Source organism: Moschus berezovskii, chromosome 2, assembly GCF_049115385.1.
Source record: "Moschus berezovskii isolate FMDL1 chromosome 2, NW_MosBer_1.0, whole genome shotgun sequence".
Classification (NCBI taxonomy): domain Eukaryota; kingdom Metazoa; phylum Chordata; class Mammalia; order Artiodactyla; family Moschidae; genus Moschus; species Moschus berezovskii.
In genome coordinates, this window is record NC_142461.1 from 69,884,741 (window position 1) to 69,905,090 (window position 20,350).

Genomic DNA, 20,350 nt, shown 5'->3' on the forward strand with positions numbered 1-20,350 from the left:
GAGATGGGATTGGTATGAAGTACCAATAGCAGAAGGGAACAATAACCAAAAATGTTTGTTTTGTTTCTTTTCTGATGCACCAAAGAGACTAATAAAGCAAGGAATAAATGCTGGAGATAAAAAAGATAATTAGCAACCAACAGAAGACTTCGTTTGGAGAAGGAAATAGCAACCCATGTCATTATTATTGCCTGGGAAATCCCATGGACGGAGGAGCCTGGTGGGCTGAAGTCCATGGGGTCACTGGGAGTGAGATATGACTGAGCAACTTCACTTTCTTCACTTTCATGCATTGGAGAAGGAAATGGCAACCCACTCCAGTCTTCTTGCCTGGAGAATCCCAGGGACGGGGGAGCCTGTTGGGCTGCTGTCTATGGGGCCACACAGAGTCGGACACGACTGAAGCGACTTAGCAGCAGCAGCAGCCGGCGAAACAATGATTCAGGAGAAGAGGAATGATAGTGACAGATACAAAATTATAAAGGTAAAACACATCAACCTCAGCAAAAGGCCAGTTTTACAAAGCCTGTCTTCTACTTGATTTGTAAAATCACAATTAAAAGCAAGTCAGGAAAAATGACAAGTAAAGGGAGATAAAAAGTTATGATGATCCTGGTTATATTAACTTTTTTAAAACTTGGCCTTTTTATGTTTAAACTGACACAGAAAATACTGGAATAAATATTGATTCAAAAAGTAATATTCTTAGAAATATTTATTCATTTACTAAAAAGGATCAATGGGGAGGAAACAAAGCAGATGGTCACATGGGTATTTCCTATCAATAGATCTCCTGATTCTACATAATATGCCAGCCCTAACTTGTCACCTGAAAAGTTTTGCAAGTACTGAAGGTAAAACAAAAGACCACTATGTATACTTTGAGAGCATTCTAAATAACACTGAAATGATTAAAGTAATTAATTATTCATTACTTACAAAAGTAGTGTTTTCCAATAATAATGTGGTAGTATTTGTTTCTATATTCAGTTTAATGACATGTCCGTTCTCGCTTTTATACACCACATCTGTATCTGCAACAACAAAGATATGAACAATTGACAAACACATTGACTAGGTAATATAATGGCTATAGAGGAGATAATGTGCATAATAAACAGGCTCATTGGGACAATGACTGTTAGCCTTTAATAACCTGAGCAGATCTCTACACTTGGCTCATGTTAATCCTCTTCAGTGATCAGGAAGCCTGTCTAGCCTATGGCCTATTGTGCAAAGAAAACAGGGTTAGTGAGAGCGTCACTGAGATTCTTGGTTCAACAAATGAAAAATAATTAAAATATGGGCAACCTGCTGCCCATTCTGAGCTTAGAAAGAAGAGACAAAAGAAGTACCTCCCATTTCTGAAGCTGTTACCGATTAGTGATGTAGTTTAACTTTTAACGAGCTGCCCCTGAAACATAACTAGACACATTTCTGAGACTGTCATTGTGAACCACATTCATGCAAACTTTTTCATGTATCCAGTACTGCCACCACTCAATTTCTATTCAATCTCTTTTTCCCTTGGGTTTCTAATTGTGCCTCTGATATTTTGCCTGGGTTGTGTGATCAAAGGTCAAAATCTCTGAGACTGGTACAATGCCAACCATTGTATCCACTTTGTCAACTTTAAAGAGAATGATGTCCTCAATTTAAATAACTGCATTTAGTTTGGAGAACTGCTAATTTTATATATTTTTTATTTTAATTGTCACATTAACCAGGAAATTAAATCATTTTAAGAACTCTACACCTGAAAATATCAACTTGAGAAAAATTTCCAGAAAGAGTACTCAGAAGTTAAGTAAAGAAAGATATCTATATCCACATAAAAGATATATATGTAATATATATATATATATGTAATTAGATAAAAGGAAAGATACCCAAATAAAAGTAGTCGAGTATCTTTTTTTTTTTTTTTTTGGATAAGCATAACCTCCTTTTCAGTTTTACCCAGTTCTAACCTTCTCCATGGTATTACACTTTCCTAACCCAATGTACATTCTTGAAAAAAAAGGCAATATTAAGAGGGATTGGACCTATTATTCACAGTAAGTGAAGTTATATAAGTTACATATAACTTATATAACCCAATGGTCATCATCCACATACTGGCAGTAAATAAATACTACATGTTGGATTGTCAAGATTATGTGTAAATGCCTCACATTTTGATAGAGCAAGGTTTTCTGACTGTTCTCTAGTTATTTCATAAATAGCAACACCTAGAAGTTATGATGAGAAGCAATTAATACTAACAAAAATAAAGTTTGTTTTTCTTCAGCATTTCATTCAGAAGATCAAGAACCCAATATGACTCTCCTACTAGAGTCAGGGATGACAGAGGTCAATGATCCTTCTTGACTTCAATCAAATGGGTACAGGGACATGTTGGAAAGACACAGAAAGGGAAAGACATGGGCCACAGAAAAAGACAACGTGTTTTAAGAAAGAAGAAGAAGAGACAAAGATTTCAAGTTACTATCTGAATTGTACTTAGATGTACTGAAAGATAAACCTATGAGATCTTTAAAATAAGGTCTTCTATCACCTTCTGAATTTCTTTCATCACCTACAAAAATTTAGGTTCTTTTCATTATGAACTTTATTTGCTGACCTTTCTAGTGATGTAAAACAAATAACAGGTTTTCAACACACATAAATATTTATTTATATTTATATTCTTTCCCTCTCTTCCTTTTCCTTTCTATCTCATAGTTATGATCACAGGTTCAAAAGCAACACTGGTCACCTGTGTTACTCATTTGGTCTTGCCAGCCATCTCTGGTCTCCTGTATTACAGCTCTCAGTTAATGCTTGCTTGAATCGATAGTCCAACCTCAATGAACACCTCTGTTATTTTTCTTCATATTCTCAATTCTGAATCATTTCTTCCTATGGATTATAAATATTACCATCATAGGTTAGAATAAATAGAATTCCTTAACAAACATCCTTAAAATATTTTCACAATAAATTAAAAGAAAGAGGATTCCCCCTTCCACTGTAGATAAATGTAGGAAACCAGCACAGTGCAGAACTCTAAATAGGGATGAGGTCTGTGGATTTATGGAGAAATAAAAGTCCAGAGAGCATGAACAGTGATTCTTCTTCAATGGAAGAAACAAAGGAATACATGTCATTATTGTCTCTCATAGTGAGAAGAAACCCTCAGCAGGTGATGAATTATATTGAGATGGAGGAAGAAACATTCATTTTTATAATATTTCCCTTAGAATCAGAATAGAAGTAAATGGAGCTTGTCTGAGAAGATAAAGACTACACTTAATGTTTTTAAAAGTAAATTTCATTGGATAATTATTTAGACTTGAAAAACATCTGTAGAGATTTGTGTTTATAAATGCCTTTGAATCTGCACTCCTGCAAATTTTACTGTTGAACTTTCAGTGTTGCATTAGTGGGAGAAACCTTTCCTTTTTAAAATTCAACTGTAACTCTCTAGGTTAATATTTGATACAGATTTCTGCATGAATTATTTTAAAGGCATCTAACATCTGCCTTTATTAATTCTCTTTAATTTTTTTCTTGTCTTTAAAATCTGATCTTCTGGGTGGCATATTTATGCTACTTTACTATTTGATTTATAATTACTAGCAGAATCTCCCAGTTTTGAAACTCCTATTATTGCATTAATAATTTACTTTCTGGAAATATATTTTACAACTGTAGCCTCATATTTTCTTTAATATTAAGTAATGAAATATGATTGAATCAGATCAATGAGTAAAGTGCTTTAACACAAGAAGATCAAGGTGGGTGTACTTGAAAAATTCTTAAAACACTGTGTTAGACATGTCTATACAGTACTTTGATTAAATAATCTTTCTTCCTTTTCAGCTCATTGAAAGTTAAGAGTCAATTATCCTGAAAACACATTCAATTCAGTCATGTTTTTTATTTTAAATGAAAAGATGTGACAAGATAGAATCACTGTCTAGTTTCTTCATCCTGAGCTATATGAATGCGTTTTCAGTGTCTGTCCCATCTCCAAATTCTTATCATTCTGTCCAATTCCTTTTTCTATAATTTGTTGCAAAAGGAAAAAATAGTACTATATCCTAAATTTAAGTTCTTTCAGGTAAAGGCAAGCTTTTATTTTATACCTAGTCCACACAAAGCAGGTAGTAATGCAGTTCATATTATAGTTCAGTTCTCAAATTGCTATTGAAATTGAGAACTGAGGCCTCTGCATTCACGCAGACTGTCAGGATCTACATCCATAAGATTTTACTTTTAGAGCTTGCAAGTTTTTGCCCATGAATATACGGCTGTAAATTAGTACAAAAGTTAATTTTGTTTCAGAAACTTTCTTAAAAGTAACTCCCAAATCTGAACAAATTATCAACTGTTAATTCAGACCCTGATACTGGGAAAGATTGAAGGCAGAAAGAGAAGAGAGCAGCAGAGGAGGAGATGGTTGGATAGCATCACAGATTCAATGGACATGAACTTGGGCAAACTCTGGGAGGTAGTGAGAGATAAAGGGGCCTGGCTTGTTGTACTCCATGGGGCCACAGAGTCGGACACAACTCAGTGACTGAACAACAACCATAATTCTCGTTAGTAACTGTTTACCTAAGATTCACTTCAAGATATTTGTCTGTCTGTGTCAACCTACCTAGGCCATTACATCATGAAATGCACACCTCTTCAACCAGACCCTCACACTGGAAGAGCTGTCTTAACAATTCATTTCTAGATTTCCAGCACTATATATAACCCCCATCCCATCCCACCCTACCATTCCCTCCTTCTGGACATTCTATGACAGTCAAAATGTTTCCCTCCCTGACTAAAATAGGTAATAAATTCAGCTTTGCATAACAGGTTATTCTGGGTGTTGACAGCTAACAAAACTCATTTTCCCTGAATATCTATATAAAATCACCTTATTTTTTAATGTTATTATTGATAATTTAATTATGCACTTAATTTTAAAATGATAATTTGCTTTTAATGTTTCAAAATCAAATCTATCATCCATCATCCATCTGTGCAGAGAATTTTCAAAAAGTGGAAAAAAATCTTTACAAATTGATTGATTGAAACATTTTAATCCAAATATGATTTTTGTCCTAAAAATTTATTTTTTAACATATCTCAAAGACAAATTCTATGGCATCTGGCATCTTTTTTTTTTTAATTCACACTCAATCAAATTGAAAAAATTAGAAAAGAACAGTAAAACAAAATAATGAAATAATAATCACTGAAAATGTTCAAATAAATTCAGAAAGAATATGTTAAATATAAAATTAAGATTTAATCATTATTTAAAGATATCAATAGAAATCTAGACTATTTAATTAATCATAATTGAAACACAATAGGCCCTAAACCATCTCTCCTAAAACACTGCCAATATCTGTAGAAATTTTCCTCACTTTTTGAAGACCCCTGGCTCCATATATTCACCTGTGAACATTGAGGCCATTAGAAATGGCTTATTGTCCTTTTTGTCTACTCAAAATATCATTCCATATATATTTTTCCATCTCCCCAGACTCCTAGAAGAGATGCTCTTTCTTTTTTGAAAAGCAAAAAAAAAAAAAAAACAATAAAGCTGTTTTTTAACCAAATTGAATATGCTCCATGCTTTTAAATATCTTTGACTTCTGATATTTCTTAAATATCTACTTCTTGCCAGTTACTTGTATTTTTCATGGTGTATATATTTCTTTTCTATATTAGAAATTAATAATAAAAATCACTATCATTCAGCTCTTTGCTCTTTTCCAGGCTTTTGTCCTTTCAAAATAAGCCTCATAAACCTTTTGTACAAGGGGTTTCAGACTTATCCTGTGTGTCCACCATACATGTAATTCTCCGTATCTCTCTGAAGCACAGTTTCAGTCCTCATCCCCCTCAAACAACAAGCTGCCAACATCAACACTGACCTGGAATAACCAAATCCACTGTGTTTTTCCCCCATGCTTATCCCCACCTTACTCAACTTTGCATTGTGTGACACTTAAAATGAGCAGAAGGATTCTGAAATCTTCTTTTGCCTTTGAACCATTATCTTGGTCTGGAATCCTTTCATCAAAAACGTCCACACATTCTACTCAAACAGTTGTTGTCTAAACAAAGACACCCTGCAAAGATCAACTCTGAGCTATTTTTTTCCCAATTGCTATTCTCTGAGTGGTCATTTCTACTTGTGTGTGCTCAGTCACTAAGTCATATCCCATTCTTTGTAATCCCATAGCAGGCCAGGCTCCTCTGTCTCTGAGATTTCCCGGGCAAGAATACTGGAGTGGGTTGCCATTTCCTCCTCCAGGGGATTTTCTGGACCCAGGGATCATGTCTTCTACAGCCCCTGCATTGACAGGCAGATTGTTGACCACTGAGCTACTTGGGAAACCTCAAAACTTCCAAAATTGACTTTTTAAACTTTTGAGCCCTGACCTCTCCTGTATGTTGGCTTTATATTTCCAATTCTATGCTACATGACATACATGTCTTGCAGATACATAAAACAGAGTAGACATATATATATGTTTGTATATATGTGTGTGTATATATATATATACACTATATATATATATATATATATATATACACATTTAAGTTCATTACATCTTCTCTTTCTCTTCAACTCCTATATTAATATTGTGCCTTATGACCTCTCATTTGGAGGATTGTTTTAGTTTTTTCAGTGTTCTTTATGCCTGTAGTTTATTCCATAACATAGTATAAGATCCTAAAGAACACTTGGAATTCTCTCCTATGCTTGGAAAACAATCACTGCACTCAGGTTACTCACTGAGTGGCTTCAGCATATACTTCCCTATTTATTATCTCCTGATCTCTATTTTTTAAAAAAATAGCCCTGATCATCTATTGTTGAGAATTGTCCACAAGTCTTTTTTCACTCCCACTCTGTTTTGTTTATGATATCCAGTATCCAAAGACCAAGTCCTGTCCAGAATTTTCATCTTCCCTAAAGCATTGTTAGATTCTCAGCACTTCTAACATTTTCACTCTGTATGTCTCTTTTCTGTGCTCCTATATGAATCATTTAATATTAATCATATAAATTCTTTCAAATATTTCTACTGTCTATTTTTATTCAATTTAAATGTGTTTATTTGGGGTTTTCAGTTACTTTACGAATTCCCAAAACACTATATCTCTTGTTCCTTTCAGAAGTGAAACTATGCATTCACACATATTACACAGTGTACATTAACATGAATTTACTCTTCAAGTGTATGCATTAATATGGCTTTAATATTTCAGAACATTCTTGCCAGGAAGATGGAGTTGCAAATACGCTCATCATTTTATTTTTTCAGGAACTTTCTGAAAACCCATTTATTTGAAAAATCGACTACTCAACTAATGCTCACTAAAGTAAACATTTCTTTCTCAGAACAATACATAACTCAACCAAATGACTGTTTAATATTCAAGATCTTCTCCCAAGCCCTCACCTTCTAAAATTCACTAGTCACCAACATTTCCAACAAAAAATTTCAACCAGTCCTAATCAATACTACTTATTGAAAGACCTATAAAACCACATCCCATGAAAACCTCATAAAAAACATCTTTCCTTTGTCATTCCCTTTGGAGAATATGCTGCCCACTCTCAAGTGGGCAAGAAAGTGATCTTTACCAAATAAGCAACAAACTCATCTCTGCTTCTTCATGTTTATAATGTTATTTTGGTGGTAATTTGGGAGAACTAGTATTCATCAGTTTATAATTTCTTTAGAGTAGAATAATATGGCATCCATCCCACTGAAGGATCTTAATCATTTTTTTCCTCGACTACAAGATTCTTTTTAATATTTCTCAATATAATTTATTTTTCCATTTATCAGTTTAGTTCAGTTGCTCAGTCGTGTCCGACTCTTTGTGACCCCATGAACTGCAGCACGCCAGTCCTCCCTGTCGATCACCAACCCCCGGAGTCCACCCAAACCCATGTCCATTGAGTCAGTGATGCCATTCAACTATCTCATCCTCTGTCATCCTCTTCTCCTCCTGCCCTCAACCTTTCCAGCATCAGGGTCTTTTCCAGTGAGTCAGCTCTTTGCATCAGGTGGCCAAAATATTGGAGTTTCAGTTTCAACATCAGTCCTTCCAATGAAAACCCAGGATTGATCTGTTTAGGATTGACTGGTTCGATCTCCTTGCAGTCCAAGGGACTCTCAAGAGTCCTCTCCAACACCACAGTTCAGAAGCATCAATTCTTCGGTGTTCAACTTTCTTCACAGTCCAACTCTTACATCAATACATGACCGCTGGAAAAACCATAGCCTTGACTAGATGGACCTTTGTTGGCAAAGTAATGTCTCTGCTTTATAATATGCTGTCTAGGTTGGTCATAACTTTCCTTTCAAGGAGTAAGCGTCTTTTAATTTCATGGCTGCAGTCACCACCTGCAGTGGTTTGGAGCCCCATAAAATAAAGTCAGCCACTGTTTCCACTATTTCTCCATCTATTTGCCATGAAGTGATGGAATAAAATGCCATGATCTTAGTTTTCTGAATGTTAAGATTTAAGCCAACATCTCCACTCTCCTCTTTCACGTTCATCAAGAGACTCTTTAGTTCTTCTTCACTTTCTGCCAGTAAGGGTGGTGTCATCTGCATATCTGAGGTTATTTATATTTCTCCCAGGAATCTTGATTCCAGCTTGTGCTTCTTCCAGCCCAGCGTTTCTCACGATGTACTCTGCATATAAGTTAAATAAGCAAGGTGACAGTCTACAGACTTGATGTACTTCTTTTCCTATTTGGAACCAGTCTGTTGTTCCATGTCCAGTACTAACTGTTGCTTCCTGACCTGCATATAGGTTTCTCAAGAGGCAGGTCAGGTGGTCTGGTATTCCCATCTCTTTCAGAATATTCCTCAGTTTATTGTGACCTACACAGTCAAAGGCTTTGGCATAGCCAAAAAAGCAGAAATATATGTTTTTCTGAAACTCTCTTGCCTTTTCAATGCTCCAGCGGTTGTTGGCAATTGGATCTCTGGTTCCTCTGCCTTTTGTAAAACCAGCTTGAACATCTGGAAGTTCATGGTTTATGTATTGCTGAAGCCTGGCTTGGAGAATTTTGAGCATTACTTTACTAGCATGTGAGATGAGTGCAATTGTGTGGTAGTTTGAGGATTCTTTGGCATTGCCTTTCTTTGGGATTGGAAGGAAAACTAAACTTTTCCAGTCCTGTGACCACTGTTGAGTTTTCCAAATTTGCTGGCATATTGAGTGCAGCACTTTCACAGCATCATCTTTCAGGATTTGAAATAGCTCAACTGGAATTCCATCACCTCCACTAGCTTTGTTCGTAGTGATGCTTCGTAAGGCCAACTTGACTTCACATTCCAGGATGTCTGGCTCTAGGTGAGTGTGAGTGATCACACTATCATGATTATCTGTGTTGTGAAGATCTTTTTTGTACAGTTCTTCTGTGTATTCTTGCCACCTTTTCTTAATATCTTCTGCTTCTGTTACGTCCATACCATTTCTGTCCTTTATTGAGCATATCTTTGCAGGAAATGTTCCCTTGATATCTCTAATTTTCTTGGTGAGATCTCTAGTCTTTCCCATTCTATTGTTTTCCTCTATTTCTTTGCATTGATCTCTAAGGAAGGCTTTCTTATCTCTCCTTGCTATTCTTTCGAACTCTGCATTCAGATGCTTATATCTTTCCTTTTCTCCTTTGCTTTTCCCTTCTCTTCTTTTCACAGCTATTTGTAAGGACTCCTCAGACAGCCATTTTGCTTTTTTGAATTTCTTTTTCTTAGGGATGGTCTTGATTCCTGTTTTTTGTACAATGTCATGAACCTCCATCCATAGTGAATCAGGCACTCTGTCTATCAGATCTAGTCCCTTAAATCTATTTCTCACTTCCACTGTATAGTCATAAGGGATTTGATCTAGGTCCTACCTGAATGGTCTAGTGATTTTTCCCATTTTCTTCAATTTAAGTCTGAATTTGGCAATAAGGAGTTCATGATCTGAGCCACATTCAGCTCCCAGTCTTGTTTTTGCTGACCATATAGAGTTTCTTCATCTTTGGCTGCAAGGAATATAATCAATCAGATTGCAGTGTTGACCATCTGGTGATGTCCATGTGTATAATCGGATTTAGAAAAGCATTTAGCACTATTGACAAAGATTTCTTTCTTGACCAAAATTTAGTTAGGCTCCTACGACCCCTTTTCTTCCTAGATATTAACCTTGGAATGCCTTTAGCAAGAATCCTGCTAAGTCACTTTAGTCATTACCCTTGATTTGTCATCTTAGTAATTTTCCATCTACTGTGCCTCACACTCTGCTTCATGGCTCTAAATCCCCAAGTGTCTTTGCTCTTAAGTGTTGATTTAAGTCTCTACCCCCTGTTGCAATAGCCTCTCCTCTATTATAATAGTCTTAGGTGAATCTTCCTTGCTATTTTAACAAGTGGGAAAATCATTTTTCTTTGACATATCCTTACAAATCTCGATGTAGGTAACCTACTTTCAAAATATTCATAATGATACTTAATTTGAATTATATATTACAAATGGATATGCATACATGCTGTGTGCATATGTGTGCATGCATGCTCAGTAAACTCGGTCATAATAGACTCTTTGCATGCATTTATTAAAAATGGATGGGCTTCCCAGGTGGCGATAGTGGTAAAGAACCCACCTGCCAATGCAGGAGAGGTAAAGGAAATGGGTTCAATCCTTGGGTCAAGAAAATCCTTGGAGGAGGGCATGGCAACTTACTCCAGTATGCTTGCCTGGAGAATCCCATGGATAAAGGAGCCTGGCAGGTTTCAGTCCACAGGGTCACAAAGAGGCAGACACAACTGACATGACTTAGCATGCACACATTATAAATAGATATAAGCTAATTAATATTGATTAAGTCATTTGAAATAGCTGAACTGGAATTCCATCACCTCCACTAGCTTTGTTCGTAGTAATGCTTTCTAAGGCCCACTTGACTTCACATTGCAGGATGTCTGGTTCTAGGTGAGTGATCACACCATAGTGATTATCTGGGTTGTGAAGATATTTTTTGTACAGTTTTCTGTGTATTCTTGCCACCTCTTCTTAATATCTTCTGCTTCTGTGACGTTCACACCATTTCTATCCTTTATTGAACCCATCTTTGCATGAAATGTTCCTTTGGTGACTCTAATTTTCTTCAAGAGATCTCTAGATTTTCCATTCTATTGTTTTCCTCTATTTCTTTGCATTGTTTGCTGAGGAAGGCTTTCTTATCTATCCTTGTTATTCTTTGGAACTCTGCATTCAGATGCTTATATCTTTCCTTTTCTCCTTTGCTTTTTGGTTCCCTTCTTTTCACAGCTATTTGTAAAGCCTCCTCAGACAGTCATTTTTACTTTTCGCATTTCTTTTTCTTGGGGATGGTCTTTATCCCCGTCTCTGGTACAATGTCACAAACCTCTGTCCATAGTTCATCAGATCTATTTCTCACTTCCATTGTATAATCGTAACGGATTTGATTTAGGTCATATTTGAATGGTCTAGTGGTTTTCCCTATTTTCTTCAATTTCAGTCTGAATTTGACAATAAGGAGCTAATGATCAACATTCAGAAAACAAAGATCATGGCATCTGGTCCCATCACTTCATGGGAAATAGATGGGGAAACAGTGTCAGACTTTATTTTTGGGGCTCCATAATCACTGCGGATGCTAACTGCAGCCATGAAATTAAAAGACGCTTACTCCTTGGAAGGAAGGTTACGACCAACCTGGATAGTGTATTAAAAAGCAGAGACATTACTTTGCCAAGAAAGGTCCGTCTAGTCAAGGCTATGGTTTTTCCAGTGGTCATGTATGGATGTGAGAGTTGGACTGTGAAGAAAGCTGATCGCCAGAGAATTGATGCTTTTGAACTGTGGTGCTGGAGAAGACTCTTGAGAGTCCCTTGGCCTGCAAGGAGATCCAACCAGTCCATTCTAAAGGAGATCAATCCTGGGTGTTCATTGGAAGGACTGATGCTAAAGCTGAAATTCCAATACTTTGGCCACCTCATGAGACGAGTTGACTCACTGGAAAAGAGTCTGATGCTGGGAGGGATTGGGGGTGGGACAACAGAGAATGAGATGGCTGGATGGCATCACCGACTCGATGGACATGAGTTTGAGTGAACTCCAGGAGTTGGTGATGGACATGGAGGCCTGGTGTGCTGTGATTCATGGGGTTGCAAAGAGTCGGACATGACTGAGCAACTGAAATGAACTGAACTGAACTGAACTGCTCCAATACTTTGGCCACCTCATGCGAAGGGTTGATATTTGAAAAGAACCTGATCCTGGGAAAGATTGAGGGCAGGAGGAGAAGGGGACGACAGAGAATGAGATGGCTGGATGGCATCACTGACTCAATGGATGTGAGTTTGAGTGAACTCTGGGAGTTGGTGATGGACAGGGAGGCCTGACGTACTGCGATTCATGGGGTTGCAAAGAGTCTGTCATGACTGAGCGACTGAACTCAACTAAACTCAAGTCAACATTAATCAATATAAGCCCTATGATACTGATTTAATTAAGATGGTAAATAAAATATTCGAAATAATTATATATAAACTATATAAAGAGATACAGACAGAGATATTTTCTCTGTATGCTAGATCAGTGTTTGACAAACTCTGGCAATTGATGTGGTCTAGATTTGGGGGCACCAAATTTTTCCCACAATCATGATTACTCATTTACATAATTATTCATTGTATATTGTAACTGTATTTGCACTGCAAAAGCAGATTTTTAGTAGCTACAACACACAGTATATGACTTGCAAAACCTAAAACACAGTCTCTGATAACTTTAAAGAAAAGTCTGATGACTTCTTTGTTGTTTGTTTCATTCAAGAACAGATCTTTCACTTTACTTACCATATTTAGAAATGTTAGATTAGTCCTGATCATTGCAATGTCACTATAAGAATTACTTTTGGATCCCCTAAATAACTATACACTTGAAAGAATTTTTGTTTTCCAATCTGCCATGAGAGGTATATTTACCTTAAAATTAGATCTGAATTCCTGGTAAATAGGATAAAGACAGCTGTAAAAAATAAATGCTATTTTCCTAAAAGGTAATCAGAATAAAGGCTGTCTTAATTTAAATGTTGTCATAATTCTGAGTAATCATCATTAATTCATATGGAAATGTCAGTCCTACGAATGACACTTCCTGTGATAAAGAGCCCTTTACAAACTAGATGGAACAGTTGATGGCCACTCAACTAAATGATGTTATTTTGATCTGTAGCTAAAATGTGAATAGCAGCATTTCTTATATGATCATTTCATTTTTTAGATTATTTACAAAATATGCACCTAAGAGAAAACTTAAATACTAGTCTCCAGACTTTCAAATACCTCTTCCTACTAGAAGGTCTGTTTGCACAGCATCAGCAAATAAATACCACTTGTAAATGCTTTTTATGTGAACCGTGAACTTCCAGATGTCAAGCAGGTTTTAGAAAAGGCAGAGGAACCAGAGATCAAATTGCCAACATCTGCTGGATCATGGAGAAAGCAAGAGAGTTCCAGAAAAACATCTATTTCTGCTTCATTGACTATGCCAAAGCTTTTGACTGTGTGGATCACAATAAACTGTGGAACATTCTTCAAGAGATGGGAATCCCAGACCACCTGACCTGCCTCTTGAGAAACCTGTATGCAGGTGAGGAAGCAACAGTCAGAACTGTACATGGAACAACAGACTGGTTCCAAATAGGAAAAGGAGTACGTCAAGGCTGTATATTGTCACCTTGCTTATTTAACTTATATGCAGAGTACACCATGAGGAACGCTGGGCTGGAAGAAGCACAAGCTGGAATCAAGATTGCCAGGAGAAATATCAGTAACCTCAGATATGCAGATGACACCACCCTTATGGCAGAAAGTGAAGAGGAACTAAAAAGCCTCTTGATGAAAGTGAAAGAGGAGAGTGAAGAGGAGAGTGAAAAGGTTGGCTTGAAGCTCAACATTCAGAAAACAAAGATCATGGCATCTGGTCCCATCACTTCATGGGAAATAGATGGGGAAACAGTGGAAACAGTGTCAGACTTTATTTTTGGGGCTCCAAAATCACTGTGGATACTATTTCAATATCATTAATAACATGGTCTCAAATTGCATGGTGACATTTAATTAACTTAATAATAAATCAAATAATCTTACACCAAACTTGTAAATTAGAGATTCAAAATGAACATTAACTCTACACATCCAATTTGTGCTTTAATCTTACAACACTGACTGCCATTTAGAGTTCTGAAAGCCACAATTTATATAGATAGATAGGTTAGATCTAGATAGATATCTATTTATCAGTTCAGTTCAGTTCAGTCACTCAGTCGTGACAGACTCTTTGCGACCCCATGAATCACAGCACGCCAGGGCTCCCTGTCCATCACCAACTCCCGGAGTTCACTCAAACTCATGTCTATGGAGTCGGTGATGCCATCCAGCCATCTCATTCTCTGTTGTCCCCTTCTCCTCCCACCCCCAATCTTACCCAGCATCAGAGTCTACTTAGATATAAATATCTGTATCTATATCTCTATATCTACATGTATGTATCTATATGTATGTATTAACTACTTGGATCTTGTGTGACCAATCCATGTACTTTTGTCAATTTCCATTAACAACTGACATTGTTCCACTGACAAACATGCTTACTCTCTACGATATTTGATAAGGTTATGTCCTTCTTATCAAGATGCAGTATCTTAAAATTGGTCTTCCAGTTGAATGGACAGGTGAATCTGTTACCTTTTCCTATCTAGTGCCAGTTTATCTCATACAGATTTTCATCCTATGAAAATGTTTTCCAGTCATGTTTATTATTAAAACCCTCAAGATAACAAAAGAAAAAGACATATGTTAAAGGCAGTAACTTTTTGCTTCTTTTCTGATTATAAAGTAATATTTACTCATTACTGAAATTTTGTATAATAACATAACTGAAACTTTTAATGTGTTTCCTTACAAAACTTGCATTTGAGATCTCAACATAAGTCAAGTCTTACATCCCTTTTACTTCTCTTAAAATTATAAATTAGGCATTATACCTTACCATTAAAAATTTTCCACTGGCTATTTCAAATGGTTAATAGTTTCAGTTCAGATGGACATTATATAAAAAAAAAATTAGGGCATGATAGTTGGAAATAAAGAAAAGAAAAAGTGAAAACATTTAAAAAATATAATAAAGTAAATGTAGATATTTTAGCCCTGAACATTGTTTCACAAAATAGCACTGATGAATTTTTTGTTGTACAACTAATTAATACATCTAAACAACAGATGCTGTGACTTTTCAAATGCATAATGATGTAACTTTATCAATTTCTGCATTTTCAGTTCAATTTCTAAAGATTAAAATTAATCACTGCACTAAAGAAGTATATAACTGAACCATAAGGTAAAACTTAACTGAGTAGGAAATTAATTTAGTGGAGTCAAATGGAAGCATTGCATTGTTTTTAACAGAAACCACTTTGAACAACACTGAAGTAAGTGACTAGAACACTACTTAAAAATTCACTTGCTGACAGACAATTGGACTCTGGGAATATAGGATATTTACTAATGTAAGAAAACTGTTACTAATTCTATGGGTAGGTTTATAAAAACAGGCGATAACCTTGGGCAGTAAGTCTGGTTTTTAAGTTTGTTTGAAATAATTTCTCAAGCATATTTAGTTTTTTTTTTTAATAGTGTTAAAGATCATTAGAAAACCTCAATTGATTAACAAAAAATGATGATAAGTCCAAGTTGTATAATGGAACTGATTATATTCTGTAATAAGCCTAAAGGTGATATTTACCTAACTATAAACAGCTCTTATACAAATTTATATTCTTATAAGAAGACATCAGATAAGAACACAGAAATATGTTATTGTTACCATTTTATACATCAGGGTAGGAACTGGGAGAAAAGTAGAGGCTTATTTCAGTTTCAAGTATTGGAAGCCCCAACCCTAATTGATTTAACTCAAAAAAATAAAATTAAAAAAACAAACTGTATTGTCTGTGACTCCAAGGTTTCCATTGCTGCAGAGGCTCAAATGATATCATCCAGGCATGGGTAGTATACTACAGTTTTGTTTTGTCTTTTTCAGATGGCTTCATTCCAATAGGCTTTCCCTTCAAGATCCAAATATCAGTAAAATCTATGGCCTGTCACTTTCAAGCCCAACAGGAAAAATTAAGATTCTTCTTCTAGGATTCTCAATAAGAGATTCATTATCCCTTTGGTCCTCATTGGACCAGGGAAACATTCTTACCCTGGGTGTTAGGGGTGTGTGATGTACTAACAAGCATAGGACTAAATCTCATGTTCACTTCTGTTGAAGTTCAGGTGTATATTATTTTATTAAAGGAGAAACTGTTTTTGGATGCCAGGAAAGGGTCAAGTCTGGATAAGTGAAATAGACAACAGATCTACTATACAGTGTACATGAACTGAGGTACCCTTTATTTATGAAGGGTATTATTTACAACAAAAACAATGCCTCTCCAGACTTACCGTAAGGTGACATTTTATCATGCAGGAAAGTGTAGCACAGTTGATTATAAGTGTGTGTGTGTGTGTGTGTGTGTGTGTGTATATATAAAACAGGTACTTGGTTGCAGAAGAATGGGTCCACAAAAGGAAATATTTTTAGTAATTGTTAAAATTCTGAGAATATTTTCCAATTTATTTGGTGCCTTGCCATATTCCTAAGTCACACTTGCCTTAGAGGAAAATGATTTTGCCTGAAAGCATAAGATTGTTGTGGCCTACTGGGGAAGCTGGCCAGGAGGATTGAATGGGTTTGCCAGGATGTGTAGTCAGAGATGCATTGTACTGAGAGGGGGAGAAAACATGTTGGCAGCAGATTGATCTGAGACTGCTGAGGAGACGTATATGTATGTCCTGGAAGAATCACAAAACTCCATCAAAATTTTATGTCTCCTGTTGAGTTGTTAAGAGACTTCAGATTTGCCAAACAATGGACCAAATTACAAATTAGTCTTTCCAATAAGGCTAAAACCTAAACATACTCTTTAAAATCAATCATTTAGTGGTATAACACCACTTTGGTGGCAAGGATGCTTTTTATCACTGTAATTGTTTTCCTCAAACTACTGACCTCAACCCCCACTCTGAGCATGATTAACCAAATGTGAATGTTAAACGTCATGGGTAAGTTCAAGGTCTGCCCCTCCAACAATCTTCTTCAATTATGAAATTAATTTCAATATATAAAAATATGTGTGTATATTACATATGTATCGGTTTCCCTGATGACTCAGTGGTAAGAAATCCACCTGCAGTGCAGGAGACATGGGTTTGATCCCTGGGTCAGGAAGATCCCCTGGAGAAGGGAATGGCAACCCATTCCAGTATTCTTGCCTGGGAAATCCCATGTACAGAGGACCCTGGCAGACATGACTGAGTGACTAAACTAACCATTTTATATATATATATATATATATATATACACACACACACACACATATATACATATATATAAATACACACATATATATTCTAGGCATGCATATATGCATATATTTATGAAGTATGGTTTAGAGATTTGAGATAAAAACTGACTTTTTTTACTTCCCAAGTATTTCATTTTTGGAGTGGTTATATTCAGTTCAGTTCAGTTGCTCAGTCGTGTCCGACTCTGCGACCCCATGAAACACAGCACGCCAGGATTAGCTATCTGCAATTTACTCTTGTCATTAGAAATAAGAAAAAAAAAAGGTCCTAATTAGGTATCTGAATATCAAATACTCTGATATATGCAAAAAATTGCAATATCTTGTAGAGACTATGTGCCCAATAGTAATCCTGAGCTTGTTGATGATGTAGGTACCAAAGCCAACTATGATGAGTTAGCTAGCATTAAAAAAAATTCTCCACATGACTTATATTCCATTCTTATCAGATATTGCTTAATCATTACTAAGAACAGCTGCTGCTGCTGCTGCTGCTTCTGCTGAGTCACTTCAGTCATGTCCGACTCTGTGCGACCCCATAGACAGCAGCCCACCAGGCTCCGCCGTCCCCGGAATTCTCCAGGCAAGAACACTGGAGTGGGTTGCCATTTCCTTCTCCAAAAAGTACAGCCACTCGTCCTAAAAGGAAATATTCATATTTTCTTATTTATCACATTACTTAGAATAGAACTCAATATATAGTTGGTATTTATGTCTCTCACTGAATTAATGTCTAAATCTTTCCATTTTGTGCATTTATATAATCATCATATACATTCTATGAGGACTATGCAAGAATAAAAAAGTTACAAGGGTTAATTACTCATTGAATAATATAAGCTAAAAAAGTATATTAAGGTCTAAAGCCAATGATAAGTAGAAACAACTCAATGTGATTAATGAATGAATAGATAAAATGTGATATATTCATACAATGGAACATTGTCAATAAGGTAGCTAATGATACATGCTACAAGACGGATGAATCTTAGAATCAATCTAACTGAAAGACATTCTTCTAAAAGACCCACATATTGTATAATTCAATGTATAAGAAATGTCTGAACAGGAAAATGCATAGAAATAGAAAGTAGATTATTGGTTGCCAGGGATGAAAGGGAAAAGAGAAGAGGAAATAACCACTAATGAGTACCAAGGGCAGTGAAAATATTTTAGAAATAGGGGCAATGGTTGGATAATTCTATGAATATATTAAAAGACAATGAAATGTGTACTTTAAAGGTGTGAACTTTATGCTATATGAATTTTACCTTGATAGATTTATTAAAATAAATAAATCAGAAGAAAGGTAAAGAAGACCAAAGAATAGAAGACTGTGATGCTAAAAAATGTTTAAAAAATACATTTTTAGATTTATTTTGGCTATAGAAACAAAACTGCTGGTGAAATAAAAACGACATATATGTGCTATTTTCCTGATATTTGTTCCAACTATTCAAAATAAAGCTAAACTCATCATCTTCAAAACAAAAATGGTTTGTGCCTATGTTATGGTTGTAATTTATAATTCATCATCTTCTTTACTTTGAATCTTCTCATCCTTACTTCTATTAATGCAGGGTCTACACATAGTAGATCATGAATAAACTGAATATTTAACATTAGACATACAGATTTATGACAGTGTTTACTTGCTTTATCAGTAATTTTTACAGATTTTTTTTTTAATAAAAGTAGACCTGAGAGCAAAGTTGAAGAACTTTGAAGAACCTCATTACAAAGCCAGGAAAATCACTATGAAGTCATAATTAAGTCAAGGGTGAGCGATACCTTAGTTATGTTGTGGCATTAAGTCATCTTCCCTACTATAGTTTCCAAGATGGCCTCAGTTAAGTCTCTTGTGAAGGCACAAGGGTAACTGCTCCATTGGCTCCTTGGGGTGAGCACACCGATGACAGAATCACAACAGGAAAATGTGTATCATGCAGAGACTTCTTGAACAAATATTTCCACACTTTATCTTCTAACACTAATACAATCAATGATTCACATTTCTCATCTTATTAAAGGAACTCTGGGTTTTCTTAAATTTTCTATTCCTTGTCATCCCTCCAAAAATGATTTGTTTTTAATACCTTACATCATTCAAGCCACCTGTTTGTACAGATGGCAGTTTGCTTGTTAACTTTTATACAAGAGCTAAAGATCTAGGCCTGACAAAACTACAAGAGTTAACTGTCACTTTGTTTTGTTTCTCCAAGTTTAAAGTGACAGAATCAGAGAGAACATTTTACAAATAAAATAAGTATTATATATCACCTTTTCGGTCTCCCATGATCTTTTAGAAAACATGAGATTCCTTGCATTGGAAATTATGTTTCTGCTTCAAAAAGACGACCCTTCCTGTCCTCTTCCTAATATGACATTTTTCACATCATTAAGCAGATAAGAGCCCCATCTGCAAATCCTGCCCCAAATCACCTGCATTTCATCCTCATAACATTTGCCCTGATGCACAGCTGGAAGCACAAATACTACAAGCTAGTAGATTACTATGTTTACAGATGCAGATATAATAGAGAAAACAATCACTATTTGTGTCCTTATTATTCTGATAAAACAAAAAAATGCAGTTTTTCAATGTATGGTTAGAGTAATCAAACAACTATTTGTCAAGTGTTTACCATGTTTCTTGGAAATATGAAGGGGAGAAAATGGCAATTAAAATTCAGTCAGTAAAATAAAAATTAAAAGTTATACAGCATGTTGTTTGGTGTTTTTGTGGTTGAGTTTTAGGAGTTCTTTAAACATTCTGGATATCACTTATCAGATATATGATTTTCAAATGTTTTCTCCAATTCTGTGAACTGCCGTTTAC

The 20,350-nt window shown here is 35.7% G+C and overlaps 1 protein-coding gene and 1 pseudogene across 1 annotated transcript in view; one reads left to right on the forward strand and one right to left on the reverse strand.

Moving 5' to 3' along the window:
- The window catches only part of DPP10 (dipeptidyl peptidase like 10), an 822,212-nt gene that overhangs the window by 420,029 nt on the left and 381,833 nt on the right, over positions 1–20,350 (reverse strand). The window contains exon 4 of the mRNA XM_055397567.2: positions 940–1,034. Coding sequence (XP_055253542.1) covers positions 940–1,034 — 95 coding nt within the window. The remainder of the gene's footprint in view (positions 1–939; positions 1,035–20,350) is intronic.
- LOC148778547 (mitochondrial import inner membrane translocase subunit Tim17-A pseudogene) overlaps positions 1,182–20,350 on the forward strand; it is a 35,263-nt pseudogene continuing 16,094 nt past the window's right edge.